The 24660-nt window shown below is 37.3% G+C and overlaps 1 protein-coding gene across 1 annotated transcript; it reads right to left on the reverse strand.

Annotated features, from left to right (window-relative positions):
- Positions 1-1218: 1218 nt before the first annotated feature.
- parm1 (prostate androgen-regulated mucin-like protein 1) lies at positions 1219-12070 on the reverse strand. The gene is made up of 4 exons (XM_040157713.1): positions 11969-12070; positions 8272-9159; positions 3306-3384; positions 1219-2598 (listed from the first exon to the last, which is right to left on the reverse strand). Exons 1-4 carry the CDS (start codon positions 12000-12002, stop codon positions 2520-2522), a joined length of 1080 nt encoding a protein of 359 aa, XP_040013647.1. The 5' UTR covers positions 12003-12070; the 3' UTR covers positions 1219-2519.
- Positions 12071-24660: the final 12590 nt, after the last annotated feature.

A 24660-nucleotide genomic window follows, 5' to 3' on the forward strand; every position in this document is an offset into this window, starting at 1 on the left:
GTGCTCAAAAGCCTCATAGGCCTGACTCATTTTGGCAACTTCCCTGGGCTGTTATTTTGGGCTAACAAGACCAGGCCCCTATATAAATGAAAGGGGAGAGAGGCATAACTTCACTTTCAATGGTCACTGGGAAAGAAAAACTGCATGTATAGAATCACCAGTCAAATCTGATAAAAACCACCATCTTTGCTGTTATGGACCTTTCTACTCAAAACTCTCTAAGTGGTTGTCAACTCCTTTATCACATCTCTGGTGTCCTCCTTGACCTTCGCCCATGGAGCCCTACTTGGTTTATTGTGTGGCTATGGTACAAGCTGAAACCACCACTCCAGAATGTTCCAGGTCAGCCTGAAGCTCTTCAGATGTCTTGCGTGGTGTTTTTTCCACAATCTGCATCAACTGTCTCAGACTTCTCTCACTGAGTTTCCTCCAAACATGTCCTAGAGGCATCTGAACACATTTATAACTGAAACTTCTTGATAAAATTATGAACTGTTGAAACAGGGATTTCAGAATCTTTGGCGATTGCTTCGTAGCCTTTGGAATTGTTATGTTTATTGATAATAGGATTTCAGATGCTCTCAAACAGCTCTCTTTACTTCACCATTATGAAAAAGAAACTGGAAACAATAAGCCCCGTTTTATGCAATAAAACCATCATTCATTGGCTAATTCAGGTCACGTGAACACTGAAAATTAAGCTCAAATGAGTCTAATTTGTTTTTTATTTTGTTTGAAGAACTAATTTAATATCATCAAACGGGTGCCAATAATTGTGTCAAGCGAACACTTTATGTCTGTGTTTTTATTTCACTGTATGAAAGCATTTTTGTTGTTGTTGTTGTTCAATAACTTTCGACATTTTATTAAATATTCTGATTGTATACAATTGGAGATATTCTAAATTCTGTACTTAAAATGCAATGCCAGGACCAGGACTCTCCCAATTGTTTTCATCACAACTTTGATCCAAAGCAAAATATCTTGAAAACAAATAGCAGGATTTTCATTACATCTCTTGTATGTATTTATGGTCCCTCGGATCTTTTGGTTCCAACTACTATCAACTTAGGCTTTTGGGGGTTAGCTTGTACGCTGTCTGACTGGGAGTTTGATGGATGATTGGTGTCTGTGTTCAGTTCAGTGCATATATATATATATATATATATATATATATATATATATATATATATATTTATATCACCTTTATCACTTTTATTGCACAAAAAATTGAATACAATCCTGTCACACAATAAAATTTGGACAGAAGCATCAAAACTGTCCCATTATTCTTCATGTAAATGCAAACAAACAATACTGTATTACATACTAAAGGAATGAAAATGACAATCAGAAATGCAGCCTGGATGACCTGCAAAGCAAAGCAAAATCACACTGAGAAAAATGATAACATTCAATAATGAAAAACTCACTCTTATATAGTAGTTGAAATTGATCAAGAACTGATTAGCTGCAGACCAGCCCTTGAAACAGGAGGGGATTCAGTGTTTTGCTCAAGGACACTTCAGCAGGATGAATACATGGGGTTTGAAGGTTTAAAGGCCATCTCTCTATGCCTCTGCACCCTTCAGTTTGATATATGAAAACAATTCATATTAATTTTAAAGGACTGCATGTGATGTAAGTCTGTAGATGGAAAAAACACACTTTACACTCTTAATTTGAAAATAAGTGTGAAACCTGAAACTTAACACATTTTTCTCAAATTAGTCTGCTTGCTGGGTTATTGTTGCTTCTAATACCTTTTATTTTTCAGGAGTTCAATTTCCTTTGTACATGAGTGTTCGCGCAGCTACATTTAAGTTAATAACTGTAAATTTTAAAATCTGAGCATCTACTTTTGCAACAGAAATCTCATCATTTCACAGTTTATGTAAGGAAAAAGTATCTCAGTAGGTGCCAACAAGAACATTCAATGGTAAAAAAGTTAACTGCTCGGCCATGATTTACATCTACTATACATTATTTGCAGTTTTCTGTCACATTATTTCAGTTGAGTTTTTTGTTCTTCTAGGTTTTCCACTGTTGCTCCCAGATTGCTGAAATTTTTAGCCTGTACCCGACAACATATTTGCGTTCACATAATCCACTTCTTTTCAGAAATATTGGATAGAAATCTTTTTTTTTTGTACAAGTATCCTTTGAGAATCATGAGTCCTCTACTGAGACGCTTGTTTTCACAGCGATTTAAGCTGGCACACTTCATACGATTATGCACTGTGTCTATGCAGCCTGAGCTCTTTGAAAGGCTACCTGAGTAAACACTGCTATTTTATTTCCTTTCATGTTTACCTGAGGCTACTTGAACAAAGATCAAGAGAAATATCACATTTGTTCTGCAACTGAGTGCTATCAAGTTATCAAGTCACATAATATAGTGATAAAATGTGATTGTCCTGAACTTATTACACGCAAACTGTAAACACACTCAGAATGGCTCTCGCTGCAGCCTGAGGAGTTCGGGGTCATTTCCGGAGTCAGAGGTCAAAAGTTAAGATTCAAGGGTCATAAATGGGGTTGTTGAAGGTTCCTAAAGTGCTGTAGTCGTTATCCAGTAGAGGACCGTAGGATGTATGTCTGAAATGTGCAATAAATAGAAAAAATATGAGATTAAATGGAGGAAAATAAAAGAAATAAAGGGTCAGTCCTCTAAATTTACTTCAGTTTACCAACATGACAGGAATCACTCAAATATATTCTCCAACAAAGATTAGACAGGAGACTTATTTACAAACGATAAGAGGAAATCAAGATAGCAAAAGTACTTCTCTTTAGGTTGTCATTGCTCGAATTAAATAGTTTGTGAACAGTCATCAACTATAGTAAGAATAGTCCCTATGACACCTGTTCATGGTGTTTTCAGTAGAATTTTCCGAGTCACCAGGACACTGTCTAGGAAAAAGCATGTTGCTTTTGACTTTTTAAAATTTTCAATGCTATCAGCTTTACCAATGCAATTCCATTGTCTTCATTGTATTTGGGTTGAGGTAGAAATTTCAGAGAAAGCTAAAACCCCCCAAGAAATTAAACCAAAACTATCCACAGCTTAAAAATATGTTTTTCTGATTTTGGTGAACTATGCCTTTAAAGGGTTAAGCCAAAAGTTACCTGTATTCCGACTGTACTCAATGAGGGTTAGAACAGGGACTCATTTGTAATCTACCAACTCTTTTGAAGTTTATTCATTGTATATGATATTATGTTTTCCACAAAGCACAGCAGCACAGTGACAGTTGCATGTTGATGTAATTTGTAGGAGATTTTTGTTTGAGCTCTGGACTCACCGGATCTTGTAGTAGTACACCCCACCTAACACTGCAATGACAATTACAATGAACAGGGAAGTGAGAGCTGCAATACGTCCTGGAGAGAGAGAGAGACAGAGAAAGACAGAAAGATACATTAAGTCTTAAAATATCCATTGTGGGTTCACAGATAGGTTTTAGTCCTAGGACAGAGTAATGACCTGTCTGAAGCTTTTCCAACCGTTCCCCCCCTACATTTCTTCCTTCATTTCTTTCTTTCTTCTCAGCGTCATTTTTTTATTACACATAATACTTTTTTAACTTAAACCATCTATCTGCAGCTTGTCTATCTAGTTACCTCCGCCAAGGAGGCTATGTTTGTTGGTTTGTTTGTTTGTTTGTTTGATCGTTTGTCAGCAGGATTACCCAAAATCAACTGAAGATTTGCTCTGAAATTGGTTGAGAGATGGGGCGTGGGCCAAGTAGGAACCCATTAAATTTTGGTGAAGATCTGGATCATTTACTTTGAATTTGAATAATTTCCCCTGAAGTCTGGTGTATGTCGTTCAACATTGGCCTTGGCAGAGGTCTGCGCTCTACTGAGCGCATTTCCTAGTTTACCTTTGCAATTATCAAGAGTCGCATTTCTCTTCTTTTGAAAAGAGGCTAATCACTGACTGTTGCCTACTTAGTAACTTTCTCAGTAGATTTGGATACCTTTAAGACCCCCTTAGGTGACTTTTTTTCATAACATCACCTATCTATCTAAAATCTAGTGACTTTTGGACAGACCTTAATCCCTCTCTCTTGAAAGAGTCTCGCCAATGTATCTGTGACTGGGCTGAGCGACGACCAATCGGCAGCCAGACAGAAAGTTGAATGAGCTGTGAATGTGTACCTGACAACCAATCACTGATCCTTGTTTGTTTTTTTTGTCCTCCCTCCTTCTCCTCCCCCTGTTTGTGTTACATATGATTTTATATGACTATTTAAGTTTTTTTTTTCTTCTCAAAATACACATAGTTTACAAGAGTTAGTTTATTCAAGTGCCCAAATCCTCTCTATTTATGATGTTTCAGCTCCAGGTAATGCAACAACCTTCAAAAAAAAGGTTTTGGAATTAGAGGTAGATTTAAATGGATAGTAAAGAGATGATAGCAATTTAAAAATAGTTATAGTTAGTATTAAAGATAGTTAGAGACAATTAGGCTTTGCATGACTTATTTCTTATTAGCTGAACTCTGTTGTAAGTAATAGGCTGCTGAGGTATTTAACTTATGTACAGAGCTTGGATAGCCTAGTTTTGTACCCAAGTGAATGTTACAGCTCAGACTAATAACTGACTGAGCATACACTGAACTGAAGACAGTTAGACTCAGGGCTGTATGAATTATGATGTTTTCATGTACTGACATATGTAACAAAATGCATTTGAACTGTGATATAACCATTAAGCTTAGAATAAAAGTGAAGAAACTACATAATCAGTGAATCTTTGAACTGAAGCAATCAAACTCATTCACATCACCACAGTGGTTTGTGATTTCTACTTCTAGCTAACTAACCTTAAATGCCAGTTGATGTAGTTTTGTAAGCATTTACATTTACATCATTTTGACCTGATGATGGCGGTAGTTTAAAAGTAAAATGGAAAACAGATCTACAAAAGTGATTGCAATTCGTTCTTAGGGCGACATAAATGTCTGTGTCATAGTAGATGTCAATCCTGATCTAAACACTCCTCATAGTTCCATGATTGGTCTGGCCTATATAGTACGTGCCCAGGCTGATTAAACTTCTCTGTGGGGTTGACTTTAATCTTGTTCTCCTGGTAAATCTCTAACTCCGTTTCAGGTAACACTTTATGGCCACTTCGCCTCACAGTGTACCATGACCTTAAGATAACTTCTTTTCCAGCAGACCAAACTGACCTTTGAACTTTAGTATTAATTAGTAATCTCTTCGTGGGGAACTGGAACAACACATTGCTGAAGGTCTATTTGGTTGTGTGTGAGATGGTACCGAGGTCCAATAAAATGTTCAGACAGGTGTCACACTCTAAATCACTGCTCTTATTTAGAAGCAGAATTCAATCGATAAACACCCTCCTGAGATCAAAGTTTAGGTTACTCAGCTAACAGACCATCAATCAACAAATGACTTTGTTGAATTTCAGCAGTAAGCCGATCTTTAAAATCACTTGGCCTTAGCTGGGTGCTACACTCTGAAGTGATTGTGACTGAAAGTTCTCCCTTGTTCCAGATGACACGGGAACAACTGCAGACTTAAAATGTACTGAAGTCAGTAAAAGTAATCCATCAGTGTGAAGGAAAAGTAGTCAGGCCTTGCAAAACGACACCAGGATGCATATATTAGATTGTTTCCGTCCCCTGTCTTCTGCAGGCCACAACAAACCAAAGCATGATGCGCTGACCAGCTAAAATTAGTTAAACCAGTTATAGGGGATGCCGCAACCTGTCTCTCTTTTCTTCATTTCTCGTCTTCTCTTTACTCTCACTGTCAAATAAAGGCAAAAATGGCCAACAACAACAACAACAAAACCAACAACAATGACAACAACAACAACGACAATAATAATAATAATAATAATAATAATAATAATAATAATAAATCGTTCCCGAGGGAGAAACCAGGTAGCCAGCTGTCAGGCCAAATGCAGCTGATTCACAGTTCACATGGTTGTGTTCTGACATCGGAGGACCGAGCCACCTTTGGGCTACTGTAGTCAGGTCAATTTTGATGAGTCGTTGATTGCAGGACTGGAATTAGTCCAGCAACCAGGTGTGCCAGTTTTGAGCCCCTGTTGGGTCAAGTCCCTTTGACTGAGTGGTTACTGTCTCGAAATGTGATTAAAGATGTGAGGAACCCTCACAATACTAAGAGTCTACAGCCATGTTAGCTGATCTGTGAAGCTGTACTTAGGCACAGTAGTGCCTGGAGCTGAATGCTAACATCAGCATGCTAACACGCTCAAACAGAATGACAATGCTAACATGCTGATATTTAGAAGATACAATGTTTACAGTGTCCACCATTTTAGTTTAGTGTGTTAGCACTATGCTAATAATAGCATTAAACCCAAAGTTGATGCTGATGGGAACCATGAATGTTTGTACAAAAGTTCATGGCAATCCAACTTGTAAATGTGGAGATATTATGGTTTGGACCAAAATGGTGAACCAGCCAACCGATATTACCATCGATTGTGCCACGACACTAGCACGGCTAAAATTTAGGGACTGAAAGAAATTAGCAAAACCTCAGTCAAAATGGAATTATTTCTTGAAGGTTGAAGGAGGTGCTATGATACTGAATGGAAAAATCTTAGCTATTTCAAGACTGTGATTAAACACTATAGGCAGCTGATCTAAAATATGTTATTCACCAGCACACGTTTTCGAGCTGCAAATACAAAAACTGCTTTAGAAAAAACACTCCGCCCCTGTAGCTAGTGCTGTAACTAATAACAGCCTTTTCTATTGCATTTCAATTGTGCAACCAGGGTCTAGACGTAGTTCCTGGCCTCCTAATAGTCTATTAAAATGTATATCTGCAGAGAAATAATTCCAATTTAGTTCCTGACTTTAGTTTCTGAGGCCATTTGTTCAAAAGGGTCTGTCGTAGTTCTTAACACTTTTAACAGGACACCTTGCCTGGAGACTGTCAATACATAAACCAACACCCTAGAGGGAGTCGATAAAAGTTCTGAGTCAGATGTAGCTATTATCAGTTATTGATGATGGGAAAGAGTTCTCTTTATGGTTCCTGTACACGAGGGGCAGAGTTCAAACTCATTTTAACAATACCACCTAATACCTGGAGTTATTGGGCTTCTGTATCATGTTAAGCAGTGCAGATACAATAGAAGTAGTATGAAGATAACTGAATATACAGCTCAAAAAGCAAGAAAAATACCACAGGATAAAAATAGTTTCTTATATGCAGAGACCACAAGCTTATGAATATTCCACGCCAGGGTTGTCTGAACAACTTCTTACATTTACTAAAAAATCTGTGATGAGTGGCTAGTGCTCCGACCAGAAATGACAGTGTGAATGACTGGATGTCTTGAAAAACAGGTCAGAGGATGAACAATTTTGCAAATTATAGAATGAGCAGGGAAGGAACTGGCAGACAGCCTTTTCTTGCAGCTGCTGATCATTTTGACATTTTCAATTTAGCTGGTAAAGACTGGACCGTAAAGCAAACATAGAAGCATTCACATTTTAACCACAGATTTTAAACCACGGCTTAAGTGAGTCAAAGGGGAGGAGAAACAGATAATATGATGCATGGACTCTGCATGTGTACGTCTGACCTCTTTAATCAGAGATATATGATCACTGTACTTTGTTGGTTTGCATTAGGAGTGGTTGTGTAAGGCAATGTATGACATCACATTCAGGGACACTCACATTTAAACACTCACAGAAAGACACTTAACAGAAAGAAATGGTTTTGTGAGCTATCATACGATTTACTAGCATTATATTCTGACAATGCTTTTATAAATAGGTAATGAGTAGCTGTGCATCAGAGGCCATGAGTGACCAGATACCTGCTGAACTAATGACAGCCTCAGCTGTACTATGTGTTTTGTGCTAATTAGCAAATGTTAGCTTCTAACATATCCAAACATGCTAAACTAAGATGGTGTACATGGTAAATATAACAGCTAAACATGAGCTTGTTAGCTTTGAAACTGTGAGCACCTACGCGTGGCAATGTCAGCATTAATGTATTATTGTAGACTCTCAGTTTTGTTCCTATATACAAATTTGTTTTAGCGTAAAGATTAAACTTTTAAAAAGGTTTACTATCGCTCATTGTGTTCTGTCTAAGTGTAAAATAAAGCGTTAATGAATAATAAATTAGTTTGTGCATAAACCTGTTGTAAAACAAATTTTACATTGTGTTTACACCGTTACTAGAGCAATATTAAAAAATAAAACAAAATAAAAAATATTAATTTGGTGCTGTGTACCTGAGCTCCAAGTTTTGGAATTGTGTCCTGCCAGATTCTGTGTGGTGGTTTGGGTTGTTCTGGTGGTGGTGGTGGTGGTGGTGGTGGTGGTGGTTTGGATAGGGCTGGGACTGGTGATGCCGGCATGAGTTGTTATTATGCTGTTGTTCCTTGTCGTCACAATGGTCACACTTGTTGATTGAGGCCCTGAAGTAGGGTTCTGGCTCTGAACTGTGATAGATGTAGATGATAGGGGTGAGGAGGAAGATGAAGAGGATGTGGAGGAGGCTTCTGTTTGTAATGAAGTTTTTGAGCCTGAAGTGTTGTTTTCCTCAGTGCTGCCAGATGTTGGGGTTAGTGTGACTGCATCGGTGGTAGCTGTATGTTTGGCGGACAGAGTTGTACTGCTGGAATAGATTACTGGGGTTGTACTGCTGGAATACATTACTGGAGTTGTACTGCGGGAATTTGTTACTGGAGTTGTACCGCTGGAATGCATTATTGGAGTTGTACCGCTGGATTTTGTTACTGGAGTTGTACTGCTGGAATGCATTACTGGAGTTGTACTGCTGGATTTTGTTACTGGAGTTGTACCGCTGGAATGCATTACTGGAGTTGTACTGCTGGACTTTGTTACTGGAGTTGTACTGCTGGAATGCATTACTGGAGTTGTACTGTGGGAATTTGTTACTGGAGTTGTACTGCGGGAATTTGTTACTGGAGTTGTACCGCTGGAATGCATTACTGGAGTTGTACTGTGGGAATTTATTACTGGAGTTGTACTGTGGGAATTTATACGATTTATGGGCTCGGAGCTGGCGGTTCCTGACCAAAGGTTTGGTGGAGATGAATTTGGTGTGGTGAACTGGTCTGCCATCTGTAAGGTTACTGTATGGCCCAACAGTAGATCTGAAATTCAAGACATACGATTGTCTGTTACCTGTCAAACTTAATTTAAAGTGCAATACCACAAAGTGTTTCAACACATATAATAGCACACAACAGTCATTCTCGATTCAGCTCTTTTTCCCCACAAGATCTCAAGAGACCATGTTGGAATAATTATTCATCTGTACATATTTGATCTCTGTCCTCTCTGATGTCACATTTTTTATTACCTTTTATTTACCATAGTAGATAAAGAGCAGAGCCCCCATTTTAATCCAGTGCAGCCAGAGAGATTAATGTACATTTGCACATTTATCTTTAAAAAACAATTACAGCAGTGAAAGAACCTGAATTGGAGAAAAGAGTTTTTAAGTTTAAACAGTAACTGAAATGCTGTTAAAACAAGTTCAGACTTATATGCAGCCTATATTTAAAAAGTCACTTTTGAACTACATTTAATCTTAGCCACACGACAGTCATGCTCAATCAGATATATCACATAATCTCCAATATGATCAATACGTATGATAGGAATGTTCCATCAGTGCAACCAATCACACCATTAGAATGATTATGTTGATTGATTAGAGTTTTATGTGTCTAAAGGATGAAGCCATGTGATATTTAATGTAAGAGATAACTGTCTATGTCCTTACATTGATGACTGATTGATCATAAAAGAGGTACATTAGTAAAGATAGATCTTGGATAACAAACTAATGTCCAATTTAACTGTCTCTGAACATAAACTTCTGCAAATTAACATGCTCCGATATGCGCTTGATATTGACTGTATGAATGAGGAGGAACACCGTGTCCGACAGCTTGTTCAGGTTCAGCAGGAGTAGACAGAGAAACACAGTGTTTGTTGAAGAAAATCAGCCAGCGAGTAGGTTAGCTTCATAGAGTAAATTTCCGCGGTAACTGATTCAGAGTAAAAGTGATCCTAGTTTCTGGAACGGAAAGCCTCATCTTTTCCCTCCTCTCAGGCTTAACAAAGTCAGAGTTTCCACTAAATGCGCTTTCTGAAACAGGGCCCTGAATGTTAACTTAAATTGCTTCAATACTAAAAACAAAGCAGGCTAGGCTAGCAACAGAATGGAACCTGCGGCCTTTCCAGAATAGCAGAGGATATATGCCTATCTTTAGCATCACATACATGTATAATGTTCGGGTTTCCACAGTCTTTTGGCATTGTAAAGTACTACATACAGCATATTCACATATACATGTAAACAAAACAAAACCTCAAGTAAAAACAATGTTAATTTATAATGTGCTGCAGGAGTGAGTCCTATAGCCAAGAAATAAGTAAGCATTTTTGCACTTCCAGTTCTCTCTTCCAAAAGTCGCATGGTTTTTTGATTGGGTTTTTGGTTAGATGCCTGAAATAAGGTCAGTGGTTAACACAAGCTCAAGACATTTTCACGTTTTATTCTACGACATGAATTACGTCAGTAATAACCTTTTACGTGTCTTAAAAAAGACGATTGCTAACAAGTGGCTAAATTAGACTACAGAGGTTGTCGGGGACATTAAACGTCATCATGCCAAACACGAAAACTGACCTACTCACCAGTCCACCTGCACAGCCTCGTTGTGTTTATACTCCCCCAATTGCAAACTATTGCTCACTTTCTAAGAGGAAAAGGTTTTGCGGAGGAGGTAAGAGCGCTAAATTAAATGACAAGATGGAAGCTTAGCGGTGGTGACTCTGAAGCCATGCAACCGTGTAGTTCGTTTATAGCCTAACATTAACTTTTTACTTCTGACGATTGTATTTAGGCTTCAAAAATTATAAAGGTGTTGTTCATTTGTGAAGATTATCTTGCTGAACAGAATGTGTAAGTATCATAAAGTTTTGTTTGTCACAGATGTTGTTTTCTGCAATAATCCAAAAGGCAATGTAAAAATCCCACTGTCTTTTTGTCAAGGGAACAACGATAATGCTAACTTCCAGGTTGGCCTGTAAAAATAGGTCACCCCGGCAGCACTCTACTGCACATTGACTTAGAGCAGGCTTCAAATTAAAGTCTTAAATGTAGTTTTGACTGTTGATTATTCAATATTACAGTAAACAGTAACAGTAAACAAACCCCATCAATAGACAAGAACTCTGAATGAACTGATACTGCTGACTTTAAAAAAAAAAAAAAAAGTATACATTTGTGAGCCGTTTTTGAAGATTTCCCTTTCCAAGTGCTGCCGACAGGCTAAGGAAGTCAGAAAGTACTGAGAGACATACTAACACACTGCTGCTTTTCGTCCTTTGAGGGGATTTACCAACAATAAGAAAACTAAAGAATAATGTCAGACATATCCTGTAAGAATGGAGTCTGTCAGGTTATTTCAGCCGCTGACACAGCTTCCCCAATTTTTGACTAATTTTATTTGGATCACTCATTTGTTCTGATGACTGTCAGAACCAATGACTAATGTCCAAACAAGTCACTACTTGTCACTAAACAACTCCACTGGAAATGAATAAAAAGTGTTGTCTTTATCCTACAACAGAAAGTCTCATTCTTTCAGAGATGATTTAACTGATAATGCATCATCCAGTTATATCAGAACTTTTTCACTACCCACATGTTTCAAGTCAAACTCAAGTTAAAAAAAAAAAAAAAAGACCATTGGAGATATCTCATGTACTTTCACAATTAACTATTGAAACATAGCTAGTGCTTTATGTATATTGATACTGAGATGTGATCCTCCCCATATTCTTGTTCACAACATTTACACTAAAGAAAATAATTACACACAAATAGCGATACAGAGGGCTAGTAAGGAAATGAAACAACTTGTAATGATGTAAGAGTTTACTTACATGTTAGCAGACTTTGCAGGCCGACCCTCATCATTGTGTTCCTTTACTGTATATATCTCCACAAACACTTGCTAAGCTGCAGCTCTGTGCTCTCTACTCCCTGTGGACAGCTGTAGTGTGTGTGGCTGCCTCAGACTGTAGGTGACTGATTATAAGAGCCTGGGGGCGAGGCTACGTGATGAGTCACATTTGTAACCTCACAGGGCACATGCGTCATAGCAAAAAGATACTGTAATGAAGACTTTAAAATTAGACACCACAGGAAGTTGAATAATAGGTAACAATATGTATTGGTAAGCTTGTTTGTGCTTTAAATTACCAGTGAGCTTATTGTACTTGATAGTTTTCGATACGTTTTCACTAATATTCCGATAGGTGCCTATGAAATGTTCTATAATACTGTATAGAGAGCAACTGAATTTTTTTACTGTTCCAAAATATTTCTGTAATGTTTTACTGGGTAAGTAATTTTGCTGTAATAAAATAAATTGTGAATATAGCTGTTTTCTTTGGGGAATTAATAGTTGTTTTATTCTTTGGAGTAACATCGTTTTTCCATTTTGTGGCTGTGCCCAAGTTAAATCTGCTCTATATCAGTATTTACTTTGTTCTTTTTTTTTTTTTTAATTTTTACATATTTTTTAAGTCCATACACATATGATTAATTGAATCTTCAGTGGGTGACATTTTAGATGTCATTATTAATCCATGCAAACAGAGAGCAGCACGTACATTTAGAATGTGGACTGCGGCTTCTCGATCAGCAAAGAGATTTAAAAGAATACAGTAGGATTACAGCACACTGATTATCTATGAGTCCATGAAACATAATAAGGATAAATAGGAATTAATCAATGACCTGCTTAACTACCTTATGCCAAGAAGCCTGGCCTTTCCAAGTGATTACATATGTTTCCAAATGTTTTCTGTATCTTTAATCCTGCTCAAGCATACACACTGCCCGTTTCTTCTTTATTATTAGTCATGTTAGTGGCATGGCTCTAGGGTAATGTCGGTCTGTTGGTCTGTAAATTGGTTGGTTCACTACTTTGGCTGAGTCTAATGGATTGCCATGAAATTATGTACAACTTTCTTTGTTCTCTGATGATAAATCCTTATGACTTTTGTCATTTCCTGATTTTTCCTCGACTGCCACTATGACCATGTTTTGACCAACATGTCTGTCAAGTTTTGGATTGATTTTGTTCACACATTTAGGATGAACTGTGGTAACTTAAAGTTTTATGCTAGCGCACAATGAGGTCAAAATTTCCAAATTTGTCCAGTGTGTTCTGTGCAAATTAGCAAATGTTAGCATATAACTCTCTAAACTGGGATGATGGACATTGTAAACATTATATCTGCCAAATATCAGCATGTTAATATTGTTGTTAACATTTGCTGACTTTAATAAATAGCTCAAAGAACTGCTTTGCCTATGTACATCCTCATAAAGATGCTAGCATGCCGTAAACCCTAAGAGCGAAGTCTTTTGGCTTTGACCCAACCTACCCAGGGAATTCTGGCTGACAGAATTAATTCCAAATTTTGAAGTCATACTGCCGCTGTTGATGCTGCTGCAAGCTCTGGTGGCTGTGATGGTGGCTGTCGTGATCTGGGTCACAGATGGTGGGTGAGGTGTTGAACTAGAGCCCTTGGGCTGGGCAGCGGTAGATGGGGATAAGAAAGAAGAATAAATTGAGGTGGTGACCACTGATGATGAAGCTGGATCAGAACTTTTGTGGTTGGTGTGTCCAATCCTGCCTGTCACTGGGGAAAAAAAGGCAGAGGTGGCACCAGCAACACTGGAGGACTGATCTGAGGTTGTAGTGGTCTCATTAACGGGTGACAGGGCATGGTGGGTAGATGAAGACTGGATGGTTGTTTTCAGCGTTGCTGTCAAGGATTTCCCCATCCCCTTTTCAGTTGGGGTTTTATGGACTTCAGACTTCACTGTTGTGTTGCTTCCTCTAGTACTGTATTTTCAGTTACAGAGACAGGTTTACTCCAGGAGTTCAAGGTGCTAACAACAGGCGTGCACTAACTACACTTTCTTTTGTATTTTTAACTATTCATTAAAAAGATAGCCACTGATCGGTGTATGTTTTTTTGTTTCCTGTATCAAATGAATGCAGGTTCAGTTATGGTTTACTTCGAAGAATACTACAATGGCTTGTCATGTCGTCTTTAGTGGCTGAACCTACAGCATTGTGGGGAGCTTTCCAGGAAACCCATAATTGATCACAAGCCAGAGAATAAGTCACTCTGAGCCACATCTCATCATACCAGATTAAAAATTATGAGGGAGCAGAGGGTTGTGTTTGTCTGTTTTTTAAGATCGAGGAGGAGGATATGTGTCTGCTGGTTTTGGGTGTGGGGGGGTGTCCGACCCACCTTGTCTAGGGAAAAATATGTTAAACCACAAATTAAAACCATTTAAATTGCTTTTACATTAAATTTTCGAATCAAATTAATTGGCTCTAAAGTACACCTCCTATGTAAACCCAACAATATACTCTTCATATTTCAGCTGTATTTTTGAAATTATTTTAATATATATCTTTTATTTTTTTATTTTTATATCAAGTATTTAAGTATGCCAAACAAACATTAAAAGTATAAACCTTTGGAAAAACATTTTAAAATTATTATTGTTAGAAAATATTTTGAAATTAGGTAGCCATTTTATAAATACATTAAATACATTAATTTATTGCAACAAAACTTAACATAAATGTATTAAAGTTACATTTCAATACATTTTATAGGAACAGTTTAATTTTAATATCTACAGTAATTCAAAGTGGCAAAAAAGTCTATCATGTATTTGCTATTGTTAAACTAAAAAGTCTATTTTAAACATATGTCATAAGTATATGAGAAGGTTGTTCTGAAAATGAAAATTCAGTTGTTCAAATAAATCAAACTAAAGCAAACTTAACACTAAAGAGATATTTCAGCAATATTTTAATGTAAGGTTATAATATAACGATAATATATATTTACTTCTTGTAAACTATATATTTATCAGGTATTTCCTGTGCTCTTGTTGTTTATCATCTAATTATTTTAATCTGTTTTTTTTTTATCTGTAAAACAGTGTAAAGTTGTTTTTGAAAAGCTGAATATAAATCAAGGTTATCATTTCTGGTAAATATTTTATTTAAATAAATTGTAAATCCTAAATCTCATGGTTTAATTTTTCTTTGACAGCCGCACTTAATTCCCCCAGCCATATTTTGTAGCTGTGACTCTGAGATAGGTTTCTGTTTCCTAGAAATACCAACTGAAATCAAACTGACACTGCTAACCTACTGCCTGTTGAGTGGTTTATAGAGGCATGCTGAAATACAGTAAGGCTGTTTTATCCTTTGAGTTTTATAATTTTAATACATAACTAAAAAGCCTATCGACAGTCAGAGAACTTAACTTTTTACCAATGCAATTGGAAGCCAAGAAATGTAAATCAGCATGTTGATACAGAAAAAAAGACCTGTTACATTAATATGGTGTTATTCAATACCAATAACAAAAATTAGAAAAAAAAAGAAACAAATACAAAACAATTCAGTCTGCATTGCAAACAACTGGACCGATTTCATTTGTCCATCCACGCTTTAGATATATTAAATGGTGTAACCTTCTATTTACTTCTTCAGTTACTAATACTACTAAAGAGGTGATCTACTATAATGTGAGAAGAACTATGCTGGATTTAAGTGACAGACAAAATTATAAATTGATGAAATTATTTTGACTGATTGTAATGATTTTTTTTGGTAAAAATCTGATTTTTTGGCTCACAGTTTTCTGACTGATTCTCACTGTATTCTCATATGTTGCCCTTTGTATTACATTTCCCTCAATAAAGATGAACTTGATTTGTCTTTTATCTTAAGTCAAGTTACACTGTTTTAGATGAATATTTATTGGTGTAAATACATTCCAAATCTGGGAAGTTTCCTGAAACTACAAAAATCATCAGAGTAGCAGAAGAATCAAGCAGAGTTTTTGGTAATTTAAAAAAAATAAAAACAAAATTTCAGGGCTTTGCAACAACTGAAACATCATACAAACAAGAACATTCAAGTGTGGGTGGATGGCAGAGTTTACTTACATGCTAGCAAAGTGTACAGGATGACCCTCATCAGTGTGTGCCATTATACTGTATTTACCCAAATTGTAGATTGCTTGTACCTTTGTGTGCTCAGGTCCCATCTGGATAGCAGAAGTGTGGTCTGTCTTATCGTGACTGCAGGTGACTGATTATAAGACCATGGGGGATGATGCCAAATGATGGAGGAGAACTGACCATGTCCTGTTGTGCTAGTGATAAGGATGCCTTCTTTTGCCAAAGAGCAGAAAGTTTAATGAAAAACTGAAAATGTACCCACTTACACGTCAGACCTCAGAGCCCTTGCAAAAATAACTTTAATCTGGCCTTGGACAAAAGATCAGAAAGGATCCCAAAAGTTGTCTATGGCTTGCAGCCAGAACATTTTTATTGACAAAAAAAAAAAAAACTTTGTGGGCCGACATGGATCTTTTTCAGGTTTATGTCTTTTCTGATGCACGTCTCTTTTAAGACTTTCACATAAGCAAGCAGAAAGATGCATTTTATGTCTTTTCCTTTCAGAGTGTCCCAGCATTAATACCAGAGGGAATATTTCTGCTTCCTAACACTTGATCTTAAAATTTCCCCCCCAAAAAAACACCTACATGGCTAATGACAGTGTTTAGTCTCAGTGTCTTGTCAATCCTTACAAATGGGGAAATTATTTGATGTTTGATATTAAGCTTTTGGACTTGAGCTCCTCAGGCGAGTTGTTACAGTGTGCAGAGGTGCTGATTTTAAAAGCACTTCCTATATTGTAGACTGGAGTTTGGACTCATTGGGAGTGTGCTACAGAAGGATCTGAGGTTGCACTCAAGCTCACGTGACTAAAAGGTCTGACATAAGGATCGGATCATGTGAAGCCTTCAAGCATAAAATTTTAAATTAGCTTAAAAATTAACAGGTAAGCAGTGAAGAGGTGTAGGGGTGGGTGTTTTATTAATTTGGTCAAAAGCCTCAATGAAACTGAAATTTGGCCAAGACCTGAAAAAAAGGAGTAGCAGCAGTCTGAATGCAGAGATGTGAGAGCACGAGTTAACACCTTAGTCAGCCAACAATGAGTTCATTTTAATTTGAGAAAAGAAAACTCAACCCCAAAGGTCAAGATCAAATATTACCCTGTGATGTCTTAAAGCGTTCTAAGTTAAGGGGGATTTTGAGGAATTCCAGGCCTTGATTTTCTCATAGATTAGTTGCTTGACTACTTAAATTCAATATGTAAATAGAGTTGTATATTATCTGCGTATCCAGTGTTGTGTAGTAGATACCTAGTAACGCATTGAAGTAGTTGTGATTAGTGTTTTCGGTGTTTGTTTGACAGACTGGTCAAGAATGTGTTAGCTCACCGTTGGGGCTGTAGGTGTAGCAAGGCTGATTCCCTTTAATGAAAAAATGAAGAAATGCGTCTAGTGGTAACCCCAAAGTTGCTGTTGCTAATTTTAGCCACTGGTAAGCCTACGCTCAGGAATCAGCTGGATTTGATCAGAGTTGGGTGTTTGAATCCCACAGCGTCACTATAAAGGTAGGACTTCCCGAGAGCTGTGTGCAGTCAGCTAGCTGTTGATGGTTGGTCAAGACCTCCAAAACATAGGCTGGCTGCTTGTTAAACCATAATGTCTTGTTTTCTGTAATTGGTTACATTTTTCAAGTAACTTGTCCAACACTGAGCATGAGAAACGGAACAAAAGAGTAATGAATAATGCATAAGCTAAAAATTGAGAACAACAAGGAACCAAGGAAATGGGCCTTGGGTAAAACCACATACAGGATTATATGAGGCATTATCCAATATAACCAAAATGCTTCTGCTCTACCATGTTGACATTCTGTTGATGTCCGCTCATTCCAGGACACGTGAATTAGAGTCTGACCAAATTAGTGGCTTTGGATCTGAGAACTTTCCCAGACCGCTGAGCTGCCTACATAGAGTGGTCAGGACATGTAACAGTCATTGTGAAATACCACATAGGTCCCGATCATAGACTGATGCTTATAATTCACTGGCTTTCAGAACAGTTTAATGTCGTTTTTTTTGTAGGGCTGCAATTAATGATATTTTTTTAATCTACTAATCGTTTAGCCTGTCCATCAGTTTCCCTAAGGTGATGTCTTCAAGTTGTTTGTTTTTTATGACCAATAATCCAAAGCTCAAAGACGGTTTGCAATAATATAAAAAAGAAAAATGCAGCACGCTCTGACATTTGAGAAGCTGGAACAAGGAATATGTTCTGTAGGAATTGGGGTATCTTCATCAGTGACTTATCTTGATTTAAGAGAAACAGGGAAACAGAAACAGGGAATGAGGACAGAAAAATCTTGTTTTGCCTATTTAATGTTTTAGAGTTTGTTGAGTGATTTTTATTTTTTGAAATTATTTTTTGTATATTGATTTTAGTATGTGGTATTGACAACTAACTGCAGTTCACTGCAGTTCTTCAACTGGATTCATCAGTCTTCCAGTTTGGTCTGTCTGAAGTCTGTAGTTTATATTATAAGCCAGAAGAGAGCAGCATATCCTTTTACAATGTGCCCTGTGCTTTCAAAACCAGTGGAATCATGGGACATTTAAAAAACCATTGTTCAATGGCCTTTCGTGAGTGAGTATCAACTACATTACCACAGAAAAACTCATCATCACTATTGGTCAGTTAGAGAAATTTCGGAGTCTATTTTTACTGTAAAGAGCTGAGCAGTCAACTGAAGTTTATGGATGAGGCTCCGCAGCATACAAGAAAACTTTTGAGGCAAAGCTGTGTCCTAAACATGACATTTTTATACTAATACTTTGGAACAGCAAATCAATTTTGAAATCACCATAACGAGGCAGCCTTTTAATGAACATATCTGCTACATAAAGGACATTAGCCCAACATGTTCATACTAAAGGTTTCTGCAAAATGTTCGCTAAAGTATTATTCATGTTTTGAAGGCTGTGTTTAGGCTCTCAAAGAACATGGGTGAGGTTATGTCAGGATGGCCTTAGTTAAACATTGAAAGTCAACATACTGACTTAAAGGATGAGACAGGATATGTTTACTTTTTCAATATGTAATGAAAGCCTCAATCTTTCCTTAAACTTTCCTTAACATTATTTGTTTACTTTTTGGCAAACTGGCAGCATTAGAAGCATACTGAATTAGCTTTTAGCAGGTCCTGTTTGAAATGTACCCACTGATGTACAGACAGCGATCACTCTATTACTTTGATACCGAAGAAAACTGAAAAACCTGATGATTCTCAGGCATGTTCTGAAGTTATGAGGAGCAACTATTTTTCTGTGATTCCTTAGTGGATTTATGGATGTTTATTTGTGCTGGACATCAGACATAAAGACATCCTTGGACATCAATGAATTAAAAATATGTGTACAATGTCTGTGCAGTCAGATTTGACTGAGTTATGATTCTGAGAAAGAGTATGATTTTTGACCAGAATTGCGTAAATCAGGTACTAAGAGTTATCCAGCCACTGCTTCTGCTGCATCTGCTGACCGTGTTGGTGAGCGGCCAAACTACAATAACTAACTTCCCTTTGTTTTTTTTAATGCTGACATGCACCTGTCCATTTCACTTCATGTAGTATCGTTGCCTCATGTTTCAAAACAGGTTTCCTCTCTGCATTTTACATTACAACCATTTAGGTTTGTCTTTGGCTCTGCGCGCACATCAAAAGATTCAATTGATATTTTTACTAGTGCCTGAACAATTAGTTTATGAGCTGATAAGTCAGTATAAACAGGAAATTATTCGACAGCTATGTTAAAATTTAACTGGTTGTTTCAGTAACTTATCAAGCAAAAATACTAAAACTTCTGGTTACACCTTCTCATAAGTGAGAAGCTGGAACCAGCATGAATAAGAGCTGCACTAAGATCCTGAAATGCACAGTAATTTTAAGACATTTCTGCTGTGTATCAGTATTGTTTTCACTGATAAAGGCCAACAACAAGATGTTAATATACACCTCAGTGGGTGATGAGAATAATGGACACTTCATGCAGTGACCTTGCTGTGACAAACTCCCTCTGCTCCCAACTGATTGCCTAATTAATCGGCCTGGCTGCTGATAGCCCTGAATTAGTTTGCAAAACAAATGAGGAAGGCCGCTGTTCCACTGAAACCTCTTTGGGAAAGGGCAGTGAAGGAGGGGCTGGCATGAATGAGTAACAAGACCTATATTTCTCTAATATCTGAGGAATAACTTTATCTCTCTTTCTATGTTAAATACTGATAGTTCTAGAGGGCACAAAAGATGATGATGACTTTGTTACACTGATATTTTAAAAGCTCAGCTGAGGCAGCAGGTGGAGTTTAGTGTTCCTTTACTGCAGTTTGACACAGGTGGACCTTTGGTTTTTCTGGCGGTTGAACCAATGCCCACACAGTCATTACGACCTTTTTGAAAGAGCTTTTTGATTTCTGCAACACAGGAGGCATGTTACTGCTGCAAAATACAAAGACATTAGAGGGATTTTTCAGGTGCCACTTCATCAATAAAATAATGGATATAATTATCCCTGGATTGGAGAAAGGTTTGTGATTTAAATGGACCGTTTGATTGGGGCTGGAGTTTAGCCACCACTAGATTAAGTGTCGAAATGAGGCATCCATCTGTTTGGGTATTTGTATGTGTACTTGTGTTGCTCATGCTGTGCGGACATAAATCCAATTACTCAGTCAAATAATGGGGACTCTTCTTTTTGGGGACAAAAAGCAAGTCCATATGACGTAAATCATTAAAGTTTGGGGTGTAGACTAAGTTTAAGGTCGGGATAAGTTTAGTTGTAGGTTAGGGTTAGACAAGTAGTGGTTAGGGTTAGGGTTAGGGTAAGGTCCAGGAAATTAATGTAAGACAATGAAATGTGCACTGAGGTTAAGGAAACACAGCTGTGTGTGTATAGTCCTGGTTGAAATGATTGGAACCCCTGAATTGTAAGTACAGAATTTAGAATATCCGCAGAAATAAATGCAAATTAACTAATTGTGTATGTTCAAAATATTTTATTAAAATGTCCAAGGTTAATGAACAAAAGAAAATTAAAAAAACAATAATGGCATAATAGTTAAATAATACAAACACAAAATAACCAAGACAAAATTATTGGCAGCTTTCACTAATATTTTGTTGAAGATGCTTTGGCAACAATGAGAGCCTCTAAACATTTCTTGTAGCTTCTTACATCTGTCTGCTGGTAGTTCCTGCCACTCTTCTTCTGCTATGTGTTCAAGTATCAAATGCACTACTTACGCTTGTTTGAATAAGGTTTGATAAAATTACAGTGGTCAGCTGTTTCGGGGAATTACTCCGCATTTTTTAATAATAAAGCTATATATTTGTGACCCATTTTTGGAGATTTGTGTCTTCAGTAGGAACCAATGGGCATGGGGCATATTACTACTGACAGTTGAAAAGTATTGAGAGAGAGACTAATGCACTGTTTTGGTCTTTTCATGGGATTTTCTGAAAATAAAAACAAGACGAAGATTACACAGCTGCTAGTGGCTTATGAGGCTGTATAGGTACAGTAGAGCACTGCTAGTTAAATGCCAACATCAGCATGCTAACATGGTCGAAACGACAAAACTAGTATGCTGATATACCGTAATAATAAGGGGAATATTAACCGTGGTTAGTGTTTGCATGCTAACATTTGGTAATTATCATTAAATGCAAAGTACAGCTGAGGCTGATGGGAATGTATTAAGCGATTTAAAATTTGACCTGATGAGGGCGTTAGATGAAAAATTAAGAAAAAACTTAATTAAAATTCATTCTGATGGGGATACAATTGTCCCAACCAAATTTCATGGAAATCCATCCAGTAGTTGAAATATAAACACAATATTTCCATTAAGCCCAAAAGAACACTTTTAAGAAAAAAAAAAATAGGACAGAAACCCTGGTAAAATGAATAAATTGTGGGTCACTTACACCCACTCTATTTACTTACAACTTTACAGTCCAAAACATCTAAGTTTACATTTTCAAACCAAAATGTTGGAAATACTCTGGCATAACAAAATAAAGTGGGTACAAGTGACTGACAGAGTACAAAATGTATGGGTCATTCTCAGTCCTACAGAATTAAATCAAGTGGTGCAAACAATTACCAAACCCACATCAAAAAGTAAAAAGTAATTATAATTAAACATGGAAAATGCGTTAAAAATAATAGTACCATCCTGACACAGATATAAGCATGTGTTTGTGTGTGTGTATGTGTGTGTGTTTGTGTGTCTTTGTGTGTGTGTCCCCTTTTGCATCACTAAGAAACTTATCTAAAGCCCAGTCATGTTGTGAAATATTAATTTGTAATACACAATCTAACCAAAGGGACTCCTGAATATATGCAGTGGGCATTTTCAGATGTTAGCACACCAGACATTTTCCCCCTGTAAAACTGTTCCCCCAACAGTTTCTCCTCGTGAATTCTTATTGCCTGATAGTTTTCTTGAAACCTAGGTAACAAATCATCTTATGTTAATGACAGAAATTAAATGAAGAAGTAATGTCTAAATAAAAGTCAAAAAAGCTATAACAAGATAGGAAATAAATTAAATTTTCAGTGAATATAAATATTGAATGAAATGACAAAAGGTCACACAGTTCTGTTGTGGAGGGTTACTTTACTGTAAGGGATTTGACACATCATGCAGCTGCTACCCGATGCAGCAGTCAGAGCTCTGCACATCTTAAAAACGCCCCAAAATATTGTTGCTCTTTACAGCCTACAGACAAGTCAGCTCATCCACTTATGCTCGCTGTTCCAGTCTTGGCAATCGCCCGAACTTAATGAGCGACGGTGACATTTCACATCATCATTTTGCACAGACAGTCCAATGCCAAGTCATAATTCACACAGCCTTAGCAGACTGTATGACTTGCATTTATATTGATGGGACGAACGTATGATTGATGCAGTGGTGGTTGCAGCGGCTGCAGCCTGGACACAGTTAGATAAACTGACATATTGGGTGATCTGGGTGCCCTTTGGTCTCCCCAGCCAAGCCGAAACCAAGACAACCTTTTTTTTTTTATTTCTATTTCGCACATTGTTCTGATGAAGGGTCTTCATGAAGATTGGGGTCGATGATAATGATCAGTCAACAGCCTCTGGGAGGATACCAATATGAGAAAGAACAGGGATTATTGAAGAGTTTTGCTCTTTCTAACATTGCTGATCCAAATCAAAAAATGGTTTTGCGATTAGTGACACAGCACCTAAACCAATAAGGGCAATAACACAGAAGTGTAATTAACAATTATGCCAAGTAATATAATGAATTATTTCAATGTACAATTATCTTTGCTAGAGTGTGTCTGTGTACAAAATGAACTTGAACATAACTGAAATAAGATTGGATAAGAACAGAATAAAACAGTTTTTAAAATTTTTTAATAAAACCAATCACATATAAACTTTGAAACAGCACATATACAAGTTTTTAATTTAGATTCTTTTGGGAAAAAACTTTTTGAAAATGAGAAACACTTACTATATCATACTATGACTGCCAAAAAAGTTGGGATACTATTAATCCAAAGAAAAAGACAGTCCTCATCCTTGAAGTTTTTTTTCACATTAAAGGGAAAATTTAAGTACTTCCATTAAAGCATAGTGTAGTTTGTCCAAGTATTTTTTTTACAAGTGCAGCTAAAGTAATTCCTCAGTCACACAGTCTCCTCTCAGACATTTGGAAACGGTCAGAATGATTTTCTCTGGCAATTATTATTTTTCATCCTGACATTTTATGACACTGCTAATTCTTCTCTGTTTGACAGATGATTCGGTCCCTTCTCCATTTCTACAGAGCGATACTGGGCGATACTTTTGATTCTTTTGAACTTATCAGGGATTTATTCTCTCTCAAAATACATCACACAAACCATCAGAGACTCCTGGAGGTTGAATTGGGCTAACTAAACGCTCTTTGGGCTAACTAACTCTGTCAAACACACTACAAATAGACATGAGGAAGCTAGCCTAGCACCACTAAACTTTCACTTATCCAGTGAAATATCACTTCATCTGCTGCATGGATTGTACCGACATTATTGTTTCCCAGACGGACATTGTGCCAGACTTTGGAGATCCTCTGACTTTTGCTCTAGCACCACAATGAGGTCCAAATTCATGGTTTGGAGTGAAATGTCTCAACAACAACAGGATAAATGACTATATAACTAGTTACAGACATTCATGTTCCCTTCAGGAGGAACTGTAATAACCTTGATGATCTCCTGACTTTTCTTCCTCCAAGAATCACCACCTTAACATGGTGGAGGGGTTTGTGTGTCTCAGTGATCCTGGGAGCTGTGTTGTCTCCCAAGGCAAACTGGTTCCAGGGGAGAGGCCAAACTAAGAGTGACTCACCACAACCAGATGAAGAGGAAAATTTGACTTCAACCGGACTAGGGAAACTGGGGTACCCTCCTGGAGCCAGACCTGGGAGGGGAGCTTGCCAGCAAGCGTCTGGTGACTGGGCCTTGGCCCATTGGGACCGGTCAGGGACAGACCAAAGAAATTAAATGGAACCACCACCCTGTGGGCTCACCACCTGCAAGGGTAGGCATCGGG

This window comes from Xiphias gladius, chromosome 20 (genome assembly GCF_016859285.1).
Source record: "Xiphias gladius isolate SHS-SW01 ecotype Sanya breed wild chromosome 20, ASM1685928v1, whole genome shotgun sequence".
NCBI lineage: Eukaryota > Metazoa > Chordata > Actinopteri > Istiophoriformes > Xiphiidae > Xiphias > Xiphias gladius.